The sequence below is a fragment of the Lontra canadensis genome, unplaced genomic scaffold, assembly GCF_010015895.1.
Source record: "Lontra canadensis isolate GAN:19392208 unplaced genomic scaffold, GSC_riverotter_1.0 scaffold99, whole genome shotgun sequence".
Lineage (NCBI taxonomy): Eukaryota > Metazoa > Chordata > Mammalia > Carnivora > Mustelidae > Lontra > Lontra canadensis.
Window position 1 is genome coordinate 1,256,294 of NW_022631093.1, and position 21,824 is coordinate 1,278,117.

A 21,824-nucleotide genomic window follows, 5' to 3' on the forward strand; every position below is an offset into this window, starting at 1 on the left:
CTACCCATGACCCCAAACTAGTTCCCATGTTTTTAAAAAGCCCTTCTATTTCCCAGAGAAGTAGGTACTCAGAAAAGACCAGAAAGAACAAGAAAAGTGAGACCTATCCTGACCAAGAGGAAAACAAAGGGCAACTTTTAACCATGTGGTTCATTTTCACTTCTGAATCCATACTAGATGCCAACAGCCATTACATAAGAAAAGGGCGACAGGAACCTAAGAGTTGTCTATGTAATTTCTATATTTATGCTATAGCTCAAATTAGATGAAGATGCCAAATTACACTTAAAAATAGAGAACACATTGGGCCGCCCGCGTAGCTCAGTGGGTTAAGTCTCTGCCTTCGGCTCAGGAGGGTCCTGAGATCGAGCCCCACATCAGGCTCTCTGCTCAGCAGGGAGCCTACTTCTCCCTCTCTCTCTGCCTGCCTCTCTGCCTTCTTGTGATCTCTCTCTCTCCTTCTGTCAAATAAATAAAATCTTTTAAAAAAATAGAGAACACAAAGTCATTAATTTAAATTTAATTCAATTTTAGCAAGTTGTCTGTATACACACTTTAAAGCCTAACTCCTATGCTTTTTAAAGGAACAGACATAAATAGGTCTCAGATAAATATGTGCTATAGACAGTATTATGATAATTCTTTTCCTCTGATTAATGCACTGGCTCTAATGCCATCATGCCACTGTTTGAAACTACTCCTAAGTTTCTCACAAATTACCAAATAAATGAACCGCTTTGACATGAGAAGTATTTCCTGACCAGTTCAACTTTACTTTTCCAGGTTTATCTTTTTATAGTTACCTTTTCATCATTATTCGCACTAAGTCCCACTTAAAGCAGACTACTTAAACTGAACACTGAAGCAACTCAGCACTGCTTTGTGCTTGCCCTATTCTCTGTTTCTCTGCCAGTCCAAAGCTTCCCACCCAAGCACCCTCCCTTGTGCAAAAGTCAGCTACCCTAACTGAAATTTCACTGAACTTTTTGTTTCTCTTATAATTCCTCTTTGATTTATCATTACTGTCCTCATATTTATTACCTTCAGTAAAATAAACTGTCCACTTTTTTTTCTGAAATTTTGCTTATTTATTTGAGAGAGAGCATGCGTGCATGCATGTGTGGGGGAGGGGGGCAGAAGGAGAGGGAGAAGCAGATGCCCTGCTGAGCAGCGAGCCCAAAGAGGGGCTCAATCCCAGGACCCCGAGATCATGACCTGAGCCAAAGGCAGACATGTAACCTACTGAGCCACCCAGGAGCCCCTAAACTGTCCAGTTTTTTTTTTTTTAAGATTTTATTTATTTGAGACACAAAATGAGAGAGAGAGAGAGAGAGAGAAGTGGGGAGGGTCAGAGAGAGAAGTAGACTTCCCACTGAGTAGTATGCCCGACCCAGGACTTGATCCTGGGACTCCAGGAACATGACCTGGGCCAAAGGCCGTCACTTAACTGAGTCACCCAAACACCTTAAACTGTTCACTTCTTAAGGCCAAGAACTGCATTTCATCTTTATATGCTCTAATGCTGTTTGCATAGTGCCTTATATATGTTATGCACTAAATAAACGATTGTAGAACTGAAAATAAATTTGAAATGTCCAAATAAATAAAATATCACTGAATTACTTGATTTGAAAAAAACTAAATTAATATCCATACAACAGCATACTACCCAGCAAAATAAAGGCATTGATTATTACTACAAACAACACAGGCAAATCTCAAAATAATTATGTTGAATAAAAAAGTCAGACCAAAAAAAAAAAGCATGTACTGTATAATTCCATTTATATCTAGAAAATACAAACTAATCTATAGTGATAGAAAACAAACCAGTAGCTGCCTGGGTATGGGGAGGGGGTTGGAAGGTCAATAGGGAGAGTGGGAAGAACAGGAAGGAGGGGTTACAAAAGGGCATGAGGAAACTTTTGGAAGTGATGAGTGAGTTCATCATCTTGATTTTGGTGACTGTTTCAGAGGTACTCATATTTTAACATAAATATCAATACTTACAAAAATGTATATATATTTGTTCGGTATGTGTCAATTATTCCTCAATTAGAAGAAAGTAAACGAGGGACAGAGAGAGGAAAGAAAGAGAAGGGGAGGGAAGTTACATGAATAAGTTACATGACAACCTGCCTGGCAAGCTCACTCAGCACAACCTAAGAGAGGTTTCTATCAAGTCATCAAAATGTTCTCATTGGACTCCTCCCCTATGACCTAATAGCAATAGAGTAAGTGCAAGAGCAACAGCAGTCATGTTTACCAGACACTGTTCTAAGTACTTTACAGGTACTCTCTAATTTAATTGTCTTCACTTTATGAAGTATGTACTATATATTATTATCCTCAAATTATAAACAAAGAGACTGTGACTCACGTGTGGTCTGACTCATATCCTGCACTTTTAAGCACCATGCTACAATGCCTTCCTAATGACTGTCAACTCATCAACTATCCCTTCTTACCCGGTTACCCATTTATTTAACAAGGCCTTGCACTAAGGGAAACATTTTCCAAAATTATTTTAAAAAACAAGCAAAAGTGGAAAACAGAAACCTCAATGACTGCTTCTCAGTTCACCAAATTTATTCTAGCTATCATAGATAACATGATTAACTCTTTCTGGGCAAAGTACATAACATAAAACACCCTAAAGAACCTGAGGTTATGAGTGAATCAGTCATGATCCTGCTTCTCTAGCTCTCACTGCAGTTGTGTAGCTAGAAGAAATTGATGTTAGACTTAAGATGGAGATCAGACAATTTAGCAGGCATGAAAAGGACAAGGAAAGAAGAAGTGCTTTAGAATGGAGGATGTGTTCCACCAAGATGGCAGAGGAGTACGGGAACTCCTTTTCAACCAGACCCCTGACTTTAGCTAGAAATCTACCAAACCACTCTGAATACCCATGAAATCAGCCTGACATGTAAGATTATACACGTCTGGATCTCTATAGGGGCAGAGGATCCTCAGTCGGGAGGGTGCATCCTGCCTGGACTGTGGCTGATAGTTTTGGTTGTACATCCCCTCTACTCAACAGAATGACTAGGAGGAGAAACTCCCAACAAAGAAAAGTCCAAGGGACAATGGCCTCTCCTGGAGATATAACAGATATGATCTATTAATCTATATGATCTAAGCAAGATGTCAGAAATAGACTTCAGGGTAGCAGTTATAAAGACAATAGTCAGGCTGGAGAAAACTATTAATGGCAAAAAATAGATTTGCTAAAGGCAGAAATGAGAGTGGATCTGGCAGAACTTAAAAATGCTATCAATGAGATACAATCTAATCTAGATACTCTAACAGTTAGGGTAAATGAGGTAGAAGAACGAATGAATTAGTGATCTAGAAGACAAACTGAGAAAAAAGGAGGATCAGGAGAAGACCTGGAACAAATAGCTTACAATCCATGAAAACAGAATTAGAGAAATAAATGATGCCATGAAACATTCCAATGTCAGAATTACTGAGATCCCTGGCAGGGGGTGAGGGGAGATGGAGAGAGAGAGAGGACCAGGAGATATATCTGACCAAATTGTAGCCAAGAATGTCCCTAATATGGGGAATGAAACAAGCATTCATGTCCAGAGAGAACACCCCCCAAGATCAAGAGGAGCAGGCCAATGCCCAGACGTGTAATAATAAAACTCGCAAATCTCAGAACCAAGGAAACCATTTTAAGAGCAGTTAGCGGGAAGAGATTCCTTAATACAGAGGGAGGGGGCGCCTGGGTGGCTCAGTGGGTTAAGCCGCTGCCTTCGGCTCAGGTCATGATCTCAGAGTCCTGGGATCGAGCCCCGCATCGGGGTCTCTGCTCAGCAGGGAGCCTGCTTCCTCCTCTCTCTCTGCCTGCCTCTCTGCCTGCTTGTGATCTCTCTATCAAATAAATAAATAAAATCTTTAAAAAAAAAAAAATACAGAGGGAGAAACATCAGTCAGATCTCTAATGTCAGACCTGTTCACAAAAACCTTGAAAATCAGAAAAGGCTGGCAAGGCAAACTCAGGGTACAAAATGAGAAGAATATGCAGCCAAGAATTCCTTATCCAGCAAGGCTATCATTCAGAAAGGATGGAGAGAGGAGGAGTTTCCAGGACCAGCAAAGACTGAAAGAATAGGGACCACTAAATCTGCCCTGCAAGAAACATTAAAGGGAGGGAGGATTCTATAAAAGGAGAAAGTCCCCAAGAGAGATGCAGAAAGAAATATACAGAGACAATCTATAGAAACAAGGACTTCACAGGCAACGTGGTAACAATAAAATCCTGTCTTTCAATAAGCACTCCCAACATGAATGGCCTAAACGCTCTCATAAAATGGCACAGGGTTGCAGACTAGATAAAAAGACAGGACCCGTACATATGTGGTCTACAAGAGACTCATTTTGAACCTAAAGATACATCCAGACTGAAAGTGAAGGGATGGAGAACTATATCTTTCATGCCAATGGACCTCAAAAGAAAGCCAAGGTAGCAATTCTCATATCAGACAAATTAGATTTTAAGCTAAAGACTGTAGTTAGAGACACAGAAGGACACTGTATTATTCTTAAAGGGTCGGTCTAACAATTACAGTTATCTATGCCCCCTTCCCCTTTCTGTTGGAAGCAGCCAACAACATAACTCAACTGTTAACCACAATAAAGAGGCATATTGATAATACATTCATAGTAGGAGACCTCAACACTGCATTCTCAGCAATAAACAGATCATCTAAGCAGAAAATCAACAAAGAAACAAGAGCTTTGAATGACACACTGGACCAGATGGACCTCAAAGATATATACAGAACATTCCACCCTAAAACAACAGAATACTCATTCTTCTTGAGCGTGCATGGAACTTTCTTCAGAAAGACCACATACTGGGTCACAAGTCAGGTCTCAACCAATACCAAAAGATTGAGATTACTGCCTGCATATTCTCAGACCACGGTGCTTTGAAACTGGAACTCAATCACAAGAAAAAGTTTGGAAGAAATTCAAACACTTGGAAGCTAAAGACCATCCTCCTCAAGAATGTTTAGGTCAATCAGGAAATCAAAGAACTTAAGCAATTCATGGGAACCAAAGAGAACGAAGACACGTCAATCCTAAACCTATGGGATATGGCAAAGGCAGTCTTAAGGGGGAAATACATAGCATTCCAAACCTCGCTCAAAAAAAAATAGAAAAATCCTGAACACACAAATTATCTTTATACCTGGAAGATCTGGAGAATCAACAACAAATTAAACCTAACCCATGCACAAGAAGGAAAATAATTAAGATTAGAACAGAAATCAATGAATTAGAAATCAGAAATACAGTAGAACACATTAAGAAAACTAGAAGCTGGTTCCCTGAATTAATAAGATGGATAAACTACTGGCCAGACTTATTCAAAAGAAAAGAGAAAGGGCCCAAATTAATAAAATTATGAATGAAAGGGGAGAAAGCACGACTAACACCAAGGAAATAAGTACAATGATCAGAAATTATTATGAACAGCTATATGACAATAAATTAAGCAACCTGGAAGAAATGAATGCATTCCTAGAAACCTATAAACTACCAAGACTGAAACAGGAAGAAACTGACAACCTGAATAGACCCATAACCAGTAACGACATTGAAGGAGTGATCAAAAACCTCCCAGAAAACAAAGAGTCCAGGGCCTCTTGGATTCCCTGGGGAATTCTACAAACATTCAAAGGAGAAATAATACCTATTCTCCTGAAGTTGTTTAAAAAATAGAAACAGAAGGAAAACTTTCAGACTCGCTCTATGAGGCGAGCTTTACCTTGATCCCAAAATCAGGCAAAGACCCCATCAAAAAGGAGAATTTCAAACCAATACCCCTGAAGAATATGGATGCCAAAATTCTCAACAAGGTACTAGCTAACAGAATCCAAAAGTGCATTAAAAGGATTATCCAACACAACCAGGTGAGATTTATCCCTGGGATGCAAGGGTGGGTCAACACTCACAAATCAATCAATGGGGTAGAACATATAAATAAGAGACAAGAACCACATGGTTCTCTCAACTGATGCAGAAAAAACATCTGACAAAATACAGCACCTTTTCCTGATTAAAACCTTAGAGTATAGGGATTCAGTTTCATAAAATCCATTTATAAAAAACTCACAGTGAATATCATTCTCAGTGGGGAAAAGGTGGGAGCCCTTCCATTGAGATCAGGAACACGACAGGAATGTCCACTCTTGCCATTACTGTTCAACATAGTACCAGAAGTACTAGTAGCAGCAATGAGACAACAAAAATAAATAAAAGGTATTCACACTGGCAAAGAAGAAGTAAAACTCTCTCTTCAGAGAGGACATACTTTATGTGCAAAAACGAAAAGATTCCATCCCCAAATTACTAGAACTTATATAGCAATTAAGTAATGTAGCAGGATACAAAATCAAAGAACAGAAATCAGTTGCTTTCTTATACACAAACAACGTAACTGGAGAAAAAGAAATTAGAGAATCAATTCCATTTACAATAGTACCAAAACCGTAAGATACCTTGAAATAAACCTAACCAAAGAGGTAAAGGTTCTATTTCTAGGAACTACAAAACACTCATGAAAGCTGAACAAGACACAAAAAGATGGAAAAACATTCCATCGTCATGGACTGAAAGAATAAACATTGTTAAAATGTCTATGCTACCCACAGCAATCTATACTTTATCTATACTATCTATATATACTATCTATACTTTATCTATACTACACCATCCAATCAAAATACCAACAGCATTTTTCAAAGTGATGGAACAAAGAATCCCAAAATCTGTATGGAACCAGAAAAGACCCCAAATAGCCATGGAAATGTTAATAAATAAAAACAAAGCTGGGGGCATCATGCTGCCTGATTTCAAGCTATATTACAAAGCCGTGATCACCAAGACAGCATGGTCCTGGCACAAAACCAGACACATAGACCAATGGAACAGAGAGTAGAGAGCCCAGATATGGACCTTCAACTCTATGGTCAAATAATCTTCAACAAAGCAGGAAAAAATATCCAGTGGGAAAAAGACAGGCTCTTTAAAAAATGATGCTGGGAAAACTGCATATATAAACAGAAGAATGAAGCTATATACAGAAGAATGAAACTTGACCACTTGCTTACACCATACACAAAGACCTGGGCAATATAAGAATGGAAGTCCTTTCTGGTCAAGGGGACATTAAGAGAAGGAAGGGAAAAATGGGGGGTGGGGAGTCAGACGGGGAGACAAAACTTGAGAGGCTACAGACTCCAGGAAACAACTGAGGGTTTTAGAAGGGAGAGGACTGGGAGGATGGGTGAGCCTGGTGATGGGGTATTAAAGAGTGAGGACTGCATAGAGCACTGAGTGTTATATACAAACAAAGAATCATGGGACATTACATCAAAAACTAATGATGTATTGTATGGTAAGATAACATAATAAAAATAAAATAAAATTTTAAAATTGGGGAAAAAATAGAATGGGGGGAATAAAAAAGAACATCTTATTTCTTAATTTTTGTTTTTGCTATAAAATAACTCCAGACAGCTACACAAAAGTATAAGTGTTATGCATAATATAAGGGTTTTCAGATTACATACCTAGTTGTGCCCAAAGTGGGTTATATGGATGAGTTTTTGCCAACATGTCCACACTCTGAGAGGAATGTTTTTCTAAAAATATTTTTATAGGTGGTTGTCCATTTGGCATGACCGTTGGAACCCAGGCAAGATGATTGGTCAGAACTGCAGTAATGAGTGCTGGCAAGAATCTGGAAACAAAATACATCCTATCAGACTCCACTCTGCTTTCATTAAACCTAATACAAAACGCAGCAACAGAATAAAGCAGAGACAGTACCTACTCTCATGTAGCCAAACAGCATAAAAAAAGGAGAGGAAAGAAGAAAAGACAGGCATATCACCTGGATGAAAATGAAAATGCAGTTTTTGGTTGGGTAGGAGTTAAAAAAAAAAAATCCTTAAAATAAAAACTGTATTCACACAGAGCTGTATCTGATCTTAATTACAAAGCAAAAACTGCCATTTTACTTGAAAAACTGGTTTCTTTTCAGTGTTTAATCTGCAAAATTAATGAAGCAACAGGACTATACATTTCCAAATTACTGAATGGGAAAACGAAGTAAAGTATTAAGCAAACTTTGTCTATTTAAAAAGAATAAAACCTCTAAATTACTCATTTGGATTCTAGGAATTTGATGAACGGTTACAAGCAAATAGTATGATAAAATATCACATTAAATATGTATCATTGGAATCCTCGCACCACTTCTTTTTTTTTTCCTTATTTTCTCTAGAATGAAACTGTGTAAGTGAATGCAATTCACCAAAAAATGGGAAGCCTCAGAGAGTTCTGTAAGTTGTCAGGAATTCTAATTTAACACATAATTAAAGACCTTTTTACTGTTTCTCATTCATTTCATTCATTTTACTGTCTTCTGTGGCTTTCATCCATATCCTATCTCTTATTTACATCTTTTAATTCTATTTTGGTTATTAATAGTAAGAAATAATTCCCAAAAAAGTTAATTACTTTGCTTTTGTAACTGGGTTTGATCAAAATCTAGATATCAAGTTATAGTACATAATATCTAAGATATAAAGAGAGAAAGCCATACTGATTTTTGGAAGCATTTTCCATTAGAAAAGTGAACTCCTTCATGAAACGATGGCAAAGCTGGTTCTTTTCTGGAGTCCCCGACATCATTGTAAGCCAGACAGGCTCTCCAATTCGTGGCATTGTATAAAGATTACAAATTGTTGTTCTAAAAAGAGAAAAACACATTATGAAATTCATACTTCCCAGAATTACATACTCTTCAAGTTTATGTTACCAGTTTAAGCCTCACAGGTGGATTATTAAAGCTTTCAAGAGGACACAATGAGTCAAGTCATTCCTTCTTTGTCACCAGCATAGTACCACAGGAAATGTTCTGCACATGAACACAAAATATGCTGGTTCTGGTGCTAGCTCTAGCCCCAACAACTGTGTGCCCTCAGATAAATTACTTCCCTATTTTAAGCATCAGTTTCCTCCACCTGTAAAATGAAAGCACAGGAATGGATTAATTTCTAAAGCCCTTCCTTATTCTACATCCCTAAGGTATATGCCATACTTAAATATAATGCAAATTATCAACAACCTACAAAAGAAAAATATTCTGAATTAGATAATAGCTTATCCATATACCCACTCAAAACAATAGTTGATCAGCAGCATTTTGTTGCCTATGTAGAGATTCTTCAGTAAAATTCTGAAGGACTGTTCTCAATCTCCTGAAGTTTTTCTTTGAATCAACACAAGAGAGCATTATTGCACAATTATGATGATGCTTTTCTGGCTGTCTCTTGCATTTACTTAGACAATAGCTAGTCCCATGACTTGCACTTTCTCCTTAAAGCTTCACGGGTATCTCTAAGATATCATTTTCCTCCTACATTAATACCTATTCAGCCAAGTCCGACACACTCACTATATTAAGCAACTCCTACAAAGTTGAGGCTTAAGAAACTAGTTATCTCTTGGAAGATACAGAATGGTGCTGCACTTTCTACTTCCTATAACAGTACCATACAACAGAACTTTTGGCAGAGGTGGGAATGCTCTGTATCTATGCTATCCAAGACGGTAGCCACTAGCCACATAAGGTTACTGAACACAAAATGCGGTCAGTCTGATGAACTGAATTTTAAATTTTATTTAATTTTATTTAAGTTAAATATCCACATGTGGCTAATGGCTACTATATTAGAAAGTACAAATCTAGGAAGTTCTCTGAGATCTCTGCAAGCTCGAATACCTACTTCAGCATAATTCTCTAACACCTAGAATCCAAAAAGAGGAAAGAATTCTCTTGCCTGTACAAGTTGTATTGAATCTTGACCTAGTATGAACACAACATAACTGATAAAAGTGATAAACAAGGGTCACATTAATGAATTCTTGGTAGGGCATAATATCATGGCTGAGAACTTTAAAATAAATGAATGGCAAGAGTTAAAGATATTTTATAGAGAAAAATATGATCCAAAAATCAACTAGGAATATGTGAAAATGCTAAATGCTAAAGCCTATTAAGGATGTCTAGATAAGATGGAAAAGCAAACATCAGGGTTTACCTCCTTTCCATTCTGATGTCTCAAATGAACATCCGTTAAAGATTTGAAAACAGATAAATTACTGTAATAAATAAAAATAGAGAGTACTCTTGGGGCACCTGGGTGGCTCAGTGGTTTAAAGCCTCTGCCTTCGGCTCAGGTCATGATCTCGGGGTCCTGGGATCGAACCCCGCATCGGGCTTTCTGCTCAGCGGGAAGCCTGCTTCCTCCTCTCTCTGCCTGCCTCTCTGCCTACTTGTGATCTCTGTCTGTCAAATAAATAAATAAAATCTTTGAAAAAAAATGGAGAGTACTCTTATTTAAAATTTAAATTACAGATTAATAAAATTATGCAACTCAAAACATGAGAGGAATGTTAAGTGAACTGGTAAGGCAGATGAACATACAGGTTTATAGTCTTCAAAGAAGGGGATGGATGAGTACATAAAGGAGCTAATCTGCTTCACTGACACAGGAAGAGGCTCAGGACACACAAGTTAAGTTGAGGACAGGAGTTATTCAGGACTATAAAATGGGAGAATAATTCAAGGTCTGTAAATGGTTGGTGATCCCTTTCTATAACCTATTTTCCCAAAGAATGACTATAGACAGAAGAGCAGATGTAGCAACTGCCTAGTCTGAGAAGAAACAGGGCCCAAACCCTTCCTGATATTTGAATCCTTCAGAATATATAAACATACACAGTAAGTCCTTGTGGCATTAAAATGTCATGGGAAGAAAGGACAGCAATTAGGAGAAGAAAATGTCTTAAATATGCCCCTTCATGAAGTGATAATGAAAACGTAGCTTAAGAAACACTGCCCTAAAGTAAAGTTCTTCAGTTTGTACCTAATCATGCACAGAACTCCCAACTCGTATTTTAGTACTTTGCTCTCAACTAGAGATGGGCAACCACAATATTGATACAAGGGAAAAGCCTCCAAGGAGAGAGGGACACAAACAGAAAAACGGAAACACACACTCACACAAAAGGACTCATAGAGGAAATAATAAATAATACATTCAGAAAAAGGGAAACATGAAAGAACATGTTTTTTACTAACAAAATAAACTCAAGAGAGAGAAGACAGAGGAAAATAGATAAGAAAGTAGAAAATTTACCATAACTGAAAGACAAGCTAGTGCTAGAGCTATACTGAAGCTTAATAACCAATGGGCAGGTATAAAGTCATGGCAGGAAATAAATATGCTCCAAGACTGATAAATCAAGAAATAACTGCATTAAGTATATTGCTCAATAATGTGGAGGCAAATAACAGAATAGGTAACAGTTAAAAATAATGTTCTTGGGGGGCACCTGGGTGGCTCAGTGGGTTGAGCCTCTGCCTTTGGCTTGGGTCATGATCTCAGGGTCCTGGGCTGGAGCTCTGCATCGGGCTCTCTGCTCAGCAGGGAGCTTGCTTCCCTCTCTCTCTGCCTGTCTCGCTGCCTACTTGTGATCTCTGTCAAATAAATAAATAAAATCTTAAAAAAAAAAATAATGTTCTTGGGAAGTAAGAATGAGGATGGGAGAGATAGGACAGAGTTCCATTTCTTCTTCATTACTAGATTTCTGGGCATGTTTTCTTTGTTTCTTAACCATGTAAATATACTTTATGATTACAAGAAACACTATATACATGAGTGAATGAGATGATCAATTTTTTCTCCATGAGTTTCTTAAGCATATTTGTGACTACTACAAGTCCATGTGTCATAGGTCAGAACCAGTTCACTAACATGAGTATAGTGGTCCACTGAAATCATTAGTTCTAGAGTTTTGGTGTTTAAGGGTAAGTACTATGACCTCAGGGTATATCAAATGTAAAGAAGGCAAAGAAATTAATTATGCAATAGTGCTTCTCATTATATACAACTCTATGTTGTCATCGGCAATCTAGAATTAATAGGGCTTTCTTCTCCCCTAATGATTATTCCCTAATTTTCAGTGGTAAGCACGAATTTTTAGTCATATGACCCTTTTTTTTTCCTGACTGACCCTAAAGAATGAAAGACTCCTTTAACTGGAAGGGACCTGTGGACCTGATTTAGTTTTCTTTGATATGCACAAAAGTCAGAGGGAGAATCCAAGAAACTCATCTTTTTGGCTCCAAACTAAACATGCTTCCTGTTTCTCTACATTTCATGGCTTCTGCATGCATGTGAATCATTTCCTTCCTCTTCTCAACTACCCCAAAATCATTAATCATCTGGTATCAGATAAACACATACTTTGATAATTGTCTAATTGCTAACTTTTAATAACAACTTAATTTTAAAATTAAGTATGATGGATCCTCATTATTTGCAGTAATGTCCTATAAAGCTGAGGCAAACAAAGAAGCAGTGAGCAATGAAATACTGTTCCTAAGGAAAATACATGGTCAGATTCCTATCAAGTCTCTCATCAACATTTTTATCAGCCTTTCAATACATAATCCTTTTTTATGTGGGTTTCTGTTTAAAGACACCTTATTAATTTACTACTGATTCATTAACACTGAATTCATAGTCAATAGCATTATCACTTATGCCTGAAGGAAGCTCACATGTCTTTTCTCTGTAAAGCACATCATCGTTTTCTTGTACTTTGGAACATTAGATAGCATTTCAGCAGTACACCAGGGGATGATTTTTAATGGCAAAATCACTAACCAACAGTGCAAAATGCCAGAGGGCAGAGGGCAAGACGGTGGAGGAGTAGGAGACCTAAATTTTGTCTAGTATCAGGAATTCAGCTAGATAGTTCTCAAACCATTCTGAACATTTACAAATGCAACAGGTGACCAAAGAAAAGAATAGCAGCAATTTTATGAACACAAAAGCAACCATTTTCTGGAAGGTAGGATGTGCAACCCCACAGGAAATCAAAGAAAAGAATAACAGCAATTTTATAAACAGAAGAGTGACCATTTTCTGGAAGGTAGGATGTGCAGAGAAGTGACTCTGAAGTGGTATTTGGGAAGACAGAATGCAGGGGGAGAGAGCCTTCATCAGCCGGCTCCTAGCAAGTGATAGAGCAATGGAGCACAAAATTGGAACTTTTAGAAGTCTGCTCCCCTGAGGGAGGTCTCTCCCGTGGCTAAGCTAGGGAGTGGAACCCTCGCTGGGACAGTGTGGTCTCAAGACCCTCAGGTCATAGAAAGATGAGGGGTGCCTGAGTGTGGAAGAGATCCCAAGTATCAGAGCAAAGTTGCAGCCAAGGAGAAGGCTGCCAGCTAGGGGTTGCCATAAACCATGATCTGTGGCACAGCTGGGCCACTACTCATTGAGCAGGGACCCAACAAGCAGCAGATCTCGGAGATTCCCCTTCTTCGCCCTGGGAGGAGTGCCACGGGAGTGCACTGCAGGAATCTGCTGGGTTTGGAAACTCCAGATGGGGTTGTGTGCCAGAGAATGCTCAGACCCAGGCCAGGTGAGCAAGAAGTGTGGCCAGAGGCATGATTGACTGGTTTTCTCTGAGAGCTGACGGAAGGGCACGGGCCCCAAGTTTTCGGCTCCTCTGGGGCCAGAAATTGGGAGGCTGCCATTTTCATTCTCGTCCTCCAAAGCTGTACGGAAAGCTTCCATGGAACAAAAGCTGCAAGAGCAAACCTGAGCAGATTACTTAGCCTGTCCCCAGGAAAGGGCAGTGCAATTCCGCCTGGGACAAAGATATTTGAGGATCACTGCAAGAGGTACCTCCCCAAGAAGATCAGCAAGAACATCCAGCCAAAAGAAAGTCTATCCAGTCAATGAGAACTGCAAAACTCCAGTGCTAGGGGAACACAGCACATAGAATTCATGGGTTTTTCCCCGATGATTCTTTTTTCAAAGTTAATTTTTAAATTTTTCTTTATTTTGTTCTTTTTCTATTTTCTTGAGTTGTTCAACCAACATCTTATCTTATAAATTCCTTTTTAAAAATCTTTTCATTTTAATTTTTACAGTCATAGTCTATCCCTTCATTGTATTTAACTGTGTGTGTGTGTATGAAAAACTTGTATATACATTATTTTTCTTTCTTTAAAATTTTGGAATACAGTTTCTTCTAAATGACCAAAATAAACACTGAATTCCTAAATCCAGTGTATGGCTTTGTTCAAATCTCCTGCATGATAACATTCTCTCTTTTTTTTTTTTTACATTTTTTAAAAAAATTTTTTTCTTTCTCCAACCAAGATCTTATCAATTTCTTTTTAAATATTTTTTAATTTTCATCTTTACAGTCATATTCCATCCTTTCATATTTACCCTTGTTTTTATATGTATATAAGTTTTTCTTTAAAATTTTAGAACACAGTTCCTTCTAACAGAGCAAAATATACCCAAAATCTAGTGTGTAGCTCTGTTCTATTCACCGGCCTGATCATATTCTTTTTTTTTTTCTTTTTCCCTTTCTTTTCCCCCATGTTTCAGATCTCTCCTGATTTGTTTAGTGTACATTTTTCTGGGGCCATTGTTACCCTTTTAACATTTTGTTCTCTCATTCATCTCTTCTTCTATGGATATGACAACAAAATGGAAAAACTCATCTCAGAAAAAAGAATAAGAGGTGGTACTGCCAGGGACCTAATCAATATGAACATTAGTAAGATGTTGGAACTAAAGTTTAAAATAACAATTATAAAGATACTAGCTGGGCCTGAAAAAAGCATAGACGATACTAAAGAATCCCTTTCGGGAGAAATAAAAATAGTAAAATCTAACCAAGTTGAAATCAAAAAGGCTATTAATGAGGTGCAATAAAAAATAGAGGCTCTAACTGCTAGGATAAATGAGGCAGAAGAGAGAATTAGCGATCTAGAAGACCAAATGATGGAGAATAAAGAAGCTGACAAAAAGAGGATGAACAACTACTGCATCACGAGGGGAGAATCTGAGAGATAAGTGATACCAGAAGACAAAATATTAGAATAATGGGATCCTAGAAGAAGAAGAGAGAAGGGGGCAGAAGGTATATTGGAGCAAATTATAGCAAAGAACTTCCCTAATTTGGGGAAGGAAACAGGCATCAAAATCCCCTCAAAATTATTAAAAATAGGTCAACCCCATCATTTAACAGTAAAACTTAAAAGTCTCAGTGAAAAAGAGAAAATCCTGGGGCGCCTGGGTGGCTCAGTGGGTTAAAGCTTCTGCCTTCAGCTCAGGTCATGATCTCAGGGTCCTGGAATCAAGCTCCGCATCAGGCTCTCTGCTCAGCAGGGAGCCTGCTTCCCTTCCTCTCTCTCTCTATCTGCTTCTCTGCCTGCTTGTGATCTCTGTCAAATAAATAAATAAAATCTTAAAAAAAAAAAAAGAGAGAGAGAGAGAGAGAGAACCCTGAAAGCAGCTCGGGACAAAAGGTCTGTAACCTATAAAAATAAAAACATTTGATTGGCAGCAGACCTATCCACAGAGACCTGGCGGCCCAGAAAGGACTGGCATGATATGTTCAGAGCACTAAATAAGAAAAATATGCAGCCAAGAATACTATATCCACCTAGGGTGTCAGTGGAAATAGAAAGATAGATAAAAAGCTCCCACGACAAAAAAACAAACCAAACCAAACCAAACAAACAAAAAAACCCCCCCACACACAAAGCTAAAAGAATTTGTGAACACCAAACCAGCCCTAAGCAAATATTGAAAGGGGTCCACCAAAGCAAAGAGAGAGCCTAAAAGTAATATAGAATAGAATGGAACAGAGACCATAACAGTCTCATTCACCTTACAGGCAATACAATGGCACAAAATGCATATCTTTCAATAGTTACCCTGAATGTAAATGGGCTAAATGCCCCAATCAAAGGCCCAGGGTATCAGAAAAATAAGACCCATCGATAATGCTGTCTCTAAGAAACTCATTTTAGACTCAAAGACACCTCCAGATTTAAAGAGAATGGGTGTAAAACAATTTACCATGCTAACAGACATCAAAAGAAAGCTGGGATGGGAATCCTTAAAACAAATTAGATTTTAAACCAAAGACTATAATAAGAGATTAAGAGATATCATACTTAAACGTTCTATCCATCAAGATTTAATAATTTTAAATATTTATGCACCAAACATAGGAGCAGCAATTATGTAAGCCAATTAATAACAAAATCAAGGAAACACATCAACAATTATACAACGATAGTATGGGACTTTAACAATCCCCCCCCACTGAAATGGACAGATCATCTAAGCAAAAGATCAAATAAAGGCTTTAAATGACACAATGGACCAGAAGGACATCACAGATACATTCAGAACATTCCATCCCAAAGCAACAGAATACCCATTCCTCTCTAGTGCACATGGAACATTCTTCAGAACAGATCACATCCTGGGACACAAATCAGGTCTCAACTGGTACCAAAAGATTAGGATCATTCCCTGCATATTTTCTTTTAAAGAATTAGTAAGATTGATAAATCCCTGGCCAGACTTATCAAAAAGAAAAGACAAAGGACCCAAATTAATAAAATCATGAATGAAAGAGGAGAGATCACAACCAACACCAAAGAAATACAAACAATTATAAGATCATATTATCAGCAACTACACACCAGCAAACTGGACAATTGGGAAGAAATGGATGCATTCCTAGAGACGTATAAACTACCAAAACTGAACCAGGAAGAAAGAAAAAACCAGAACAGACCAATAAACAGTAAGGAAACTGAAGCATATTGTAATAAGAAATCTCCCAACTAATAGGAGCCCAGGGCCAGAAGGCTTCCCAGGGGAATTCTACCAAACATTTAAAGAAGAATTAATACCTAGCCTCCTGAAACTATTCCAAAAAATAGAAATGGAAGGAAAACTTCCAAACTCATTTTATGAGGCCAGCATTACCTTGATTCCAAAAACAGAAAAAGAGAATCACAGACTAATATCCCTGATGAACATGGATACAAAAATTCTCACCAAAATACTAACCAACAGGAGCAACAGTACATTAAAAGGATTATTCACCACGACCTCGTAGGATTTACTCCTGGGTTGCAAGGTTGGTTCAACATCCATAAATCAATGTGATACATTAATAAAAGAACTACAAGAACCAAATGATACTCTCAATAGATGCAGAAAAAGCATCTGACAAAGTACAGCATCTTTTCTTAATTATAACTCTTCGCAGTGTAGGGACAGAAGGTACATACCTCAGTATTATGAAAGCCATGTATGAAAAACCCACAATGAATAGCATTCTCAATGGGGAAAAACAGAGCTTTTCCCCTAAGGTCAGGAACACAGCCTTAGGGGATGCCCACTATCCCCACTGCTATTCAATGTAGTACTAGAAGTCCTAGCCTCAGCAATCCGACAACAAGAACAAATAAAAGGCATCTGAATCAGCAAAGAAGTCATCAAACGCTCACTCTGTGCAGGTGATATAATACTTTACGAGGAAAACCCAAATGACTCTACCCCCAAAACTGATTCAACTCATACAGGAATTCAGTAAAGTGTCAGGATATAAAATCAATGCACTGAAATCAGTTGCATTTCTATACACTAACTGAGACAGAGGAAGGAGAAATTAAAGAGTTCATCCCATTTACAACTGCACCCCAAACCATAAGACACCTAGAAATGAACCTAACCAAAGAGGCAAAGAATCTGTACTCAGAAAACTATAGAATACTCATGAAAAGAAATTAAGACATAAAGAAATGGAAAACCGTTCCATGCTCATGGATTGCAAGAATAAATATTGTGAAATTGTCTGTGCTACCTAGAGCAATCTACACACTCATTGCAATCTCTATCAAAATATCATCAACTTTTCTCAACGAAATGGAACAAATAATCTTAACATTTCTATGTAACCAGAAAAGACCCCAAACAGCCAAAGGAATGTTGAAAAAGAAAACCAAAGTTGGTGACATCATAATTCTGGACTTTGAGCTCTATTACAGTAAAGCTGTCATCATCAAGACAGAACAGTACTGGCCCAAAAACAGACACCTAGATCAATGGAAGAGAACAGAGTGCCCAGAAATGGACCCTTAACTCTACGGTCAACTGATCTTCGACAAAGAAGGAAAGAATGTCCAATGGAAAAAAGACAGTCTCTGCAACAAATGGTGTTGGGAAAACTGGACAACGGAAAAATGAAGCTGGACCATTTCCTTACACCACACACAAAAGTAGACTCAAAATGGATGAAAAACCTAAATATGAGACAGGAATCCATCAAAATCCTTAGGAAGAACACAGGCAACAATCTCTTTGACTAGCAAGTTCTTCCTAGAAACATCACCAAAGGCAAGAGAAATAAGGGTGAAAATGAACTACTGAGGCTTCAACAAGATAAAAAGCTTTTGCACAACAAAGGAAACAGTCAACAAAACCAAAAGACAACTGACAGAATGTGAGAAGATATTTGGAAATGACACACCAGATAAAGGGCTAGTCCAAAATCTGTAAAGACGTTATCAAACTCAACACCCAAAGAACAAATAATCCAATCAAGAAATGGTCAAAAGACATGAACAGACATTTCTGCAAAGACAACATCCAAATGGTCAACAGACACATGAAAAAGCGCTCAACATCACTCAGCATCAGGGAAATACAAACCAAAACCTCCATAAGATACCACCTCACACCAGTCAGAATGGCTAAAATATTAAATCAGGAATCGACAGATGTGGCGAGGATGTGGAAAAAGGGGAACTCTCCTACACTGTTGGTGGAAATGCAAGCTGGTGCAGACACTCTGGAAAACAGTATGGCGGTTCATCAAAAAGTTGAAAATAGAGCTACCATAGGATCTAGCAATCACACTACTGGGTATTTACCCCAAAGATACAAATGTAGTGATCTGATGGGGCACACGCACCCCAATGTTTATGCCAGCAATGTCTGCAATATCCAAACTATGGAAAGAGCCTAGATGTCCATCAATAGAAAAATGGATAAAGAAGTTGCAGTGTATATATGTGTGTGTGTGTGTATACACACATACTCAAATATTCTGCAGCCATCAAAAAAATGAAATCTTGGCATTTCTGCAATGACATGGATGGAACTAGAGGGTATTATGCTAGACAAAATAAGTCAGTCAGAGAAAAAGAATTACCATATGATCTTGCTGCTATGAGGAATTTGAGAAATAGGACAGAGATCAGAGGGGAAGGGAGGAAAAAATGAAACAAGGTGAAGCCAGAGAGGGAGACAAACCATAAGAGACTCTTAATCTTAGGAAACAAACTGAGGGTTGCTGGAGAGGATGGGGTGGGAGGGATGGCATGGCTGAATGATGGACACTGGGGAGGGTATGTGCTATGGTGAGTGCCATGAATTGTATAAGACTGATGAATCACAGACCTGTATCCCTGAAACAAATACATTATATGTTAATAAAAAATAAATAAATAAAAGCAATCTTAAACAACAAAAAAAAGTGTAAAATGTGAAAAGAAACCCAGCCACAAAATACATTTCAGTCAGATACTTGTTAACAGAATAAGTTCTGAAACAAGAAGGCAGAGCACTGTTTTGTTCAACTCATCTAGGAATGTATCCGGCTATTCCAATTTTTCAGGGCTCTGCACTTGTTACAAATGATCATAAAATCACTGTGAGTATAGTTTGAGGCTATAAATAAATTTCAGCAAGTAGGTGAATTCACAAATACACAAACTGTATATAATGAGGATCAAATATATATATTGAAGTACTTCTCTGACAGACCTTTAAAGTTTATAAAGTATTTTTTTTAAGTTTTATTTATTTATGGGGGAGGGCAGAGGGACAGGAAGAAGCAGACTCCCCACTGAGGGTGGAGGCTGACAGAGGGCGCAATCCCATGTCACACCCTGAAATCACACCCTGAAGTAAAGTGAGACATTTAACCCACTGAGCCACCCAGGCGCAACTTATAAAGTATTTTTAAGATTATGTAAGAAAGCTTAACTGACTTGGTCTTTCATATCTGTATAGTAACTGAAGTAAAATAATCAAACTAGTATAAAAGGAAAGGTACACAATCACACATCTGCAATGATTTTATAACTCACACATACTGTAAATTCAGGCAATATTAAAATTCTAAAGCTAGGCCATATAGATTACCTAATAACATGCCAATTAATTCATAGGTATTCTACTAGGAATGAATTTTCTGACAATATTTACTATGCTGGTAACCTCAGCTGGATCTATGATGACAGTTTCCTCAGACCTCAAATAGGGACACTTGGCCTTTTTCCACAACGTCTGTGACTGCAGAGAAGAAACTATCAATCCAATAACAGAAAGTAACATTTCCAAGTGCACGGGCAAGTACTGACTGCTTTGTAATACTGCAAAATGTGAAACTCAGAATACTGCAGCATTCTTTAAGGCATATAAGCAAAAAGAATTATTCAAACACATATTTGTAATAATTCCAGTCTAAAGTCAACCGAACAATACAAATAAAACAATAAAAAATTTAAAATATTATTAACAAAATACCCAATCATTCATAGCACATTTCTTTTACTTTAAAGTTATATTATCCACTTGAGGAAAAGCAAACCTCTTAAGAATCTTTGGTTGAACTTTCAGGCAAACTACAGATTAAATTTAGAAATTGAAAAGATTAGGGGCTCCTGGGTGGCTCAGTGGGTTAAAGCCTCTGCCTTTGGCTCAGGTCATGATCCCAGGGTCCTGGGATCAAGCCCCACATCGGGCTCTCTGCTCTGCAGGGAGCCTGCTTCCTCCTCTCTCTCTTTGCCTGACTCTCTGCTTACCTGTGATCTCTGTCTGTCAAATAAATAAATAAAATCTTAAAAAAAAAAAAAAAGAAAAAAATTGAAAAGATTAAAACTTTTCATACTTCTCAAAACCACTCATTTCCATGACAAAGGCATAGTTTATAGGTTTCTCAAAGAGAAATCACTCTAGAATTCTTTTTCTGGGTTATGCAGTTGAAGTAAAACTTTCCAGCTATATAAATACAGACGAACTAGGGAATGTGTGAAGAGCAAAGCTGTCATAAACCATGAGAAATACATAAAAAAACACTGTACCAGGGCGCCTGGGTGGCTCAGTGGGTTAAGCCACTGCCTTCGGCTCAGGTCATGATCTCAGGGTCCTGGGATCGAGTCCCGCATCGGGCTCTCTGCTCAGCGGGGAGCCTGCTTCCCTCTCTCTCTGCCTGCCTGTCTACTTGTGATCTCTCTCTGTCAAATCAATAAATAAAATCTTTAAAAAAAAAAAAAAAACACTGTACCCAGCTAATAATGTTTTAACTTAATATGGTATTAGGTTCAACATGTCTTGGTTCCAATGAAACATAAGAACTTTTCCCACTGCATATAATCTCTCTGAAGAATTTCTAAGCCCAGAAACTCATTATTTCAAAGTAAAATTATTCTCAAATGCTGACTCAGACATCCTCTCCTCTCTCAGGGCTGTACAGCTGAAGCTGCTGTACAATGCAGGATTGCAAGTATAGCTAGCGTTGTAGTAGTATAGGTTTGGCAATTTTTCTCCTTGAAAACAGTTTAAGCTAGTAATTCCCAAACAGACTGTGAAATAAAAATGCAAGGCTCTAGACCTCTAGGAGTTTGGGAAACAGTTTTCATTATGTTTGCCTGGTTATTAGCTCAGCACCATATTTTTCTTTGTAATCAGTGGTATTTAATATAATTTAACTTCCAAACAAAATCAATTTGAGTTTTAACTAAATGGAAGTATTCTAATTCTATTTCAATTCAGTGTACTCTTACCTAAAAATATTGATTAAAAAATATCTGAACTTCCAATCCT

General features: G+C 37.8%; 1 protein-coding gene across 3 annotated transcripts in view; it reads right to left on the reverse strand.

Annotated features, from left to right (window-relative positions):
* FNIP1 (folliculin interacting protein 1) overlaps positions 1 to 21,824 on the reverse strand; it is a 153,246-nt gene that overhangs the window by 22,507 nt on the left and 108,915 nt on the right. For all 3 annotated transcript variants that reach the window (XM_032837635.1, XM_032837636.1, XM_032837634.1), the window contains 2 exons: positions 8,630 to 8,776; positions 7,593 to 7,762 (listed from right to left, as the gene is read on the reverse strand). In XM_032837635.1, the coding sequence (XP_032693526.1) occupies positions 7,593 to 7,762; positions 8,630 to 8,776 (317 nt within the window). The remainder of the gene's footprint in view (positions 1 to 7,592; positions 7,763 to 8,629; positions 8,777 to 21,824) is intronic.